Source organism: Octodon degus, unplaced genomic scaffold (genome assembly GCF_000260255.1).
Source record: "Octodon degus isolate 3935 unplaced genomic scaffold, OctDeg1.0 scaffold00027, whole genome shotgun sequence".
NCBI lineage: Eukaryota > Metazoa > Chordata > Mammalia > Rodentia > Octodontidae > Octodon > Octodon degus.
Window position 1 is genome coordinate 16,820,370 of NW_004524603.1, and position 5,547 is coordinate 16,825,916.

A 5,547-nucleotide genomic window follows, 5' to 3' on the forward strand; every position below is an offset into this window, starting at 1 on the left:
AAAAAGAAAAAAAAAGAAATTAGTCATGCAGCTAATATCTCGCATGCCTTCTGTACACCGGCTGCTGGGCACACAGTCATGAACAATTTAGACATGGGTCCAAACACATCATTTTCTGTAATTAATTAAATGATGAAAATGTACAGCTGCAGTAGAGGAACAAGGCAGCTGTAACCCTGCTCCAGAGATGCTCCTGAGAAAGGGATACAAGGGGGACTCAACGGTGTCATAGGCCAATGTGTAGACAGTGAAGGGTGAGCCCTACAAAATATGGCCAAACAACAAAGTGTTCCAGCTCTACCACAAGGACAAGTGAGTTCATGAAAGGTTTTAAGCGGTGGAATGATGTGAGGGCTTCCTACGTTTATGATGTTTCAGTACATTACGGATGTATTTGGAGGCTGTAGCCATCTTAAGGGACGGATGACATGTGAAATTTAAGCCTGTCAGTTTCTTATGGGTAGAACTGTTCATACAGCATAATACTGCTATGAGCAAATAAGTTCTATGCCAGAATATGTGTGCATACATATATACATTAATGTATAGAAATGTTTGTGAACACTTTTCCACCAAGCTGTTCACTGCCAGGGGAAAAGGAATGGGAGTGGACCTGAGAGTCAGCTAGTTTGTGGTCAGCTTTGGGTTATTAAAGACAAATTCCCCAGGCAACTAAACAAGAGTAGGTGCATTTAGTGTATACAGTGTTTGAAGTTCAAAAGTACAGCGCCTACAATGACTTTGTCTGTGGAGAGGGTGGTGGAGCCGAGACAATGGGATCTCCAGCAACAGTGCAGAGAGGGGCTGAGGGAGTGCCACAGTCCCTTTAGAGCGCTCATCCCCCATGACCCAAGAGGCTCCCCTAGGTTCCATCTCCCAGATGCTTCCACCTCCTAATCGTGTATTCCAGGAACCAAACCTTAAGGATTTGAACCCACGGGGGACATTCAACATTCACACCATAGCTTTTTAAAATTTTACTTCAAACACAGTTCAACATCATTCATCCAGAATGCCCAGTACCTCATCTATTCAAGAAAAGCCATGTTCCTGGAGTGTAAACATCTATGAAAAAGATGATAACAAACACAATCAATGGAAAACATTAAACAGTTATACAAGTAAAAAAGAATTAATTTGACATCTTGATTTTGTATGTGTGTGTGTGTAGAAATCAGAATGTACATTGCCTTTAAAATGGCAGCAAAATTATGGGCTATTGGACTCTTTTAGAATATTTTGCTGAGTTTACACACCTATAATATTTAAATGATGGAATTTAACAAAAAAAGAGGATACAGAAGAATGTCCATTTTGTATCTGTGTATCCAAAGTGGTTAGGATAGATATATAGTTACATTCTCTTAATGAATAGAATGATTTGTTCTAATGGTGTTTGTAAATAGGATCTCAAGTCTGCATCTTATACAGCAATTAACCACTAAGGAGAATGCATGCAGTGTGTTAATTATTGAAACTGTCCTAGCGATTTGATTTGAAACTGTCTCATTGCTATTTGTTTCTCAATAAAATTATGGAAAAATAAATAAATAAATAATGAAAATGAAAAGAAAAATTTGTTCAGTGTAAATGAAAAAAAAAAAAATAAAATGGCAGCAAAGCATTCAACAGTGAGAAAAACACAAATAGGAAAATTTTCATATGTATTCTGCCAGTTGGGGAAAACTCCATGGTTACTTGGGGCATTGTGAAGTTAAAGGATTGCGCTTCGGAGAGCTTGGTTTTGTATTTTTCCAAGACCTTCCCATCAGTAGTAAATGACCTCTGTGCCTTGTAGCGTGGACACTGTACAGTGGCCTCTGCCCTGAAGTATCTTTGGCTCATCAGTTTCAATTTACCCAGCTTCTGTGGCCCTTCTTGCACAGATGGTACCACTGCATGGGTCTGCATCATTTACGTGCACACATTTTTTAAGTACAGGGATCTATAGTGTCAGTATTGTTGACATACTCGTCATCTCCTTTGTCACTTGAGTCTCTGTAAGTAATGTTGTAAACCATACTGATGCTTTTATAGTAATTCTCAACTTTTCTTTTTCTGATTATTTCTAGGAAATCACTTCTCAAGGGAAGCTATCTATTCCCACAGAAATTGCCCGGATGATGCCAGAAGCATCGTTATGTTTGTGGTCCGAGTCTTGGCGGGAGATTTTATTGAGGGAAACATGTTGTATGCAAGCCCTCCTCCACCGTACAATAGCTGTGTGGATACAATGGTGAATCCTTCTGTTTTCGTCATCTTCCAGAAAGATCAGATTTACCCAGCGTACTTGATTGAATATACTGAAGCAGACAAAGAGAAAGAGAAAGAGAAAGAGAAAGAGAAAGCCTGTGTGATTAGTTAGAGACAATGAAGGCAGCGTTATCTGGGATCTAGGACCAAATTGCTGTAAATAATGGTTAGACTTTTCTATTTTCTCACTAAGTTACCTAGCGTCTGACACTAGTGGTTCCCAAACTTTGCTGAACATAACTTCCAATGCCCAGCTTGTATGCTTCCCAGTGAAATCACTCCTTGGGGTGAAAGCCAGGCAGTAATATTTTTTAAACGCTCTCCTAATAACTTCAATGTGTTGGAGAGTTTGTACTATCTTAGCTGTAACTGGCTGAGACTGGTTTCTAGATTTCCTATACTTATGCCAACCATTTGCTCTCACTTACTCTTTGAGTGTGCTGGGTAACATGGTTTTATTTTGGTTCAATTGAAAAAAAATACCAGTTTGGGAGATTTGAAAGTAAGCTAATACTGCCTATTGAAATGGGTACAAAAGATGGTACAGGCTTGGATGGAAGATCATGAAGGTTGAAGAGAAATGCGTAGGGATATGGTAGCGAGAAAAATAAAAAGGGTACTATGAACCCCATTAGAGACATAACCTCAGTGCTGTACCTTATCATGGGATGAACTGACTTGGGAGCGCATCTATATTTCGGCATGAATTTACAAGACAGACCTCACAGGGTTGGCGTTTCCTGGAATGCAGTCACAAGAGCCACCAAGTGTGACTCAGAATGGCCACCAACTGGAGTTAATTGTACATTTGGGCTTGTTATATAATTATGGCAAAGTAGACATTTATGTTCTAATTAATCTAATGACAGAGAAAGCTTTTATTTTTCCAGGTCAGGCTGTTGGGAAAGTGTATGTATTTTAGGAGAAATGAGTTGCAGTATTCAGAGTCCCATGAGCATGAGTTCAAGTGCGACTGTGGTCGTTTGCATGGAAGGTGAGGCTAGCCAAGAAACGCATGGCAGGGCTGCCCTGACAGGAGGACGGGCCTCCGGTGGAAGTGCCTTTTGCTTTCTGGTGAGCACAGAATAATTATTAACAAAGGGAACAATGTCCCAAATGGGTCTCATGCCTGCTAGGGACTTGTGTAAATAGAGTGGATTATGTGGAGTTGTCATCGTTTTTTTTAGAGCTATTGAAATGCCCCAGCCAATATTTCTTTCCTTATTGTCAGTTAGGTTTTTCCTTTTTCAACATTTCATACCACTTGCCAAAATTTCGTACTTGAGCTCTTTCTAGCAGACCTGTTACAAATAATTGATTGGCATTTGAGTTGATTTTTATGTTAGATTTTAGATCAGTACAAAAAAAGGTAAAAAAAAAAAAAAAGGGTTCAGACTTTATTTTTACAGTCTGGTGCTTTTCTGGGAGCTTGCCACAAATATTCTTTTCATTCATTTATTTTTTTCTCCTGGTGGTTTCCATCTCTTGACTCTGATCCTTGCCCTGTAGAGGTATAACGTATGCAGCTCTTCCCGGCTGCACGGGAAGCACCTCGAGTTGGGTATTTCACAGGCATCTGTAGTCCAAGATGGAAATCTCTGTCTCCCTCTCTCAGAGGAATCCGTAAAAGCAGTCTCTCTGAGTAAAAACAGTCACTCGATCCATTCCGTCCAAGCAGAACTGCAGAGCCACGCTAGCTCCTTGCCCCACTGGCTCCTCGCCCCGCCTCATCATACACGTTGAAGTCGTTCCTAAGGCCAGTTTTACTTCTTACGCATCTTTGTCCCTTTCTAATCTGTTTTCTACTTAATGGCCATTTAAGGTTTTACTTGACGGGGTTGCAAACCCAACCTGGACTGCATTTTTGGGATAAAGTTCTAAGTCATGATCACAACCCCCAAAGGATTTTCCCCTCCCCCACTCCCACCCCACTCATTTATTTCCTTCTGCACAACACACTCAGCTTCCTGGCAGTTCTTGGTCCCCTTCTTACCTAGTTCAGTGGTTCTCAGTGAGCACGTCTGCTTTTTTTTTTTTTTTTTAATAACAAATACTTTGCAAGATAAGCTTTATTATCCTCAAAATACAGTTAAAAGGCTCTATATCCTTGATTCTAAATGTAAAAAATTGAAACAAACTAATATTAACCTAAAAGAAATAAAAGGTACATACTTAGATACAATATTACATTACTAGAAGACATGAAGAAGTCAGATGCTTACGCCTACTTATAATGAATGTAAACTTGAAAGTAGATCAGAAACTCTTTGCAGAGAAGCTTGGAAAAATGAATAAAGCAGGGATATGAGTGGACATTAGAATATAGCCTAGTGATACAACCACTTGCTTGCATATGGTAATATTTATGTGTGTGTGGGAGAAAGAATGAAATAACCTTCATTGAAATACAGTACTATGTAAGAAAATGTACAGATTGTCGAAACAAAAAATGAGGAGCCATATTCTTGCAGACGAGCTTTGTGTCTTATATGAATGTCAGGTGGGACATTCAAAATTCGTATAGGGCGCAGAATAATTTCTTATTGTGAGAAGCCGTCCAGTGTATTGCAGAGGGTTCCGCGTACCTGGCTCTCACATGCTAAATGCTACTAGTGCCCCTTGCCTTCAGCCTCCGCTATGGCAACCACAAATCCTTACAGGCCTAGTCATCCTTTTCAGAGCAGATGTTTTATAGTGTCACCCCCTTTCTGTCCTGAGATGATTCATAGAGAATATCATCTACTTACATAAAGGATTTTTTTTTAAGTATTGACTGCTCTAGTCCTATTGGAATAGAGGCAAGCTTTGTAATGAAAATAGAATGAATTTTATTATAAAATGCTCAGGCATGACTACGCTATAAGCCAGACAGATGTTTACCCTTACAAGGAATAATTTTGGGCGTAAGAGTCGATCAGGAGCTATTGCCTATAGAACAGAACAATGAAATATTAGAGGTATGTGTGACACAATGAAAATCAGTTTAGGGCCGGCCAGATAGCTCAGCAGATTAAAGCACCTGCTTAGGCAGATGCACGGACTGGGGTTCGATCCTGGCCTGCCGTGCCGGCCCCGACCCCCGGGGTGCGCTGAGACCGCGATTGAGACTGGGCGTGGGGGCGCACGCCTGTAATCCCAGCGCTTGGGAGGATGTAAACAGGAGAATCACTACTAGCCCAATCTATGTAGTGAGACCCTGTAGACCCTGTACTAAATACATTTTTTAAAAAAAGTTAAAAAAAAAATCAGTTCTAGGGTAAGTCATAACAGACCACATGCCTTATCTGTCTATGG

At 40.3% G+C, this 5,547-nt stretch overlaps 1 protein-coding gene across 2 annotated transcripts in view; it reads left to right on the top strand.

Moving 5' to 3' along the window:
• Zc3hav1 (zinc finger CCCH-type containing, antiviral 1) overlaps positions 1 to 5,253 on the top strand; it is a 66,624-nt gene extending 61,371 nt beyond the window's left edge. For both annotated transcript variants that reach the window (XM_023712867.1, XM_023712868.1), the window contains one exon: positions 2,073 to 5,253. In XM_023712867.1, the coding sequence (XP_023568635.1) occupies positions 2,073 to 2,365 (293 nt within the window). In that variant the 3' untranslated portion in view covers positions 2,366 to 5,253. The remainder of the gene's footprint in view (positions 1 to 2,072) is intronic.
• Positions 5,254 to 5,547: the final 294 nt, after the last annotated feature.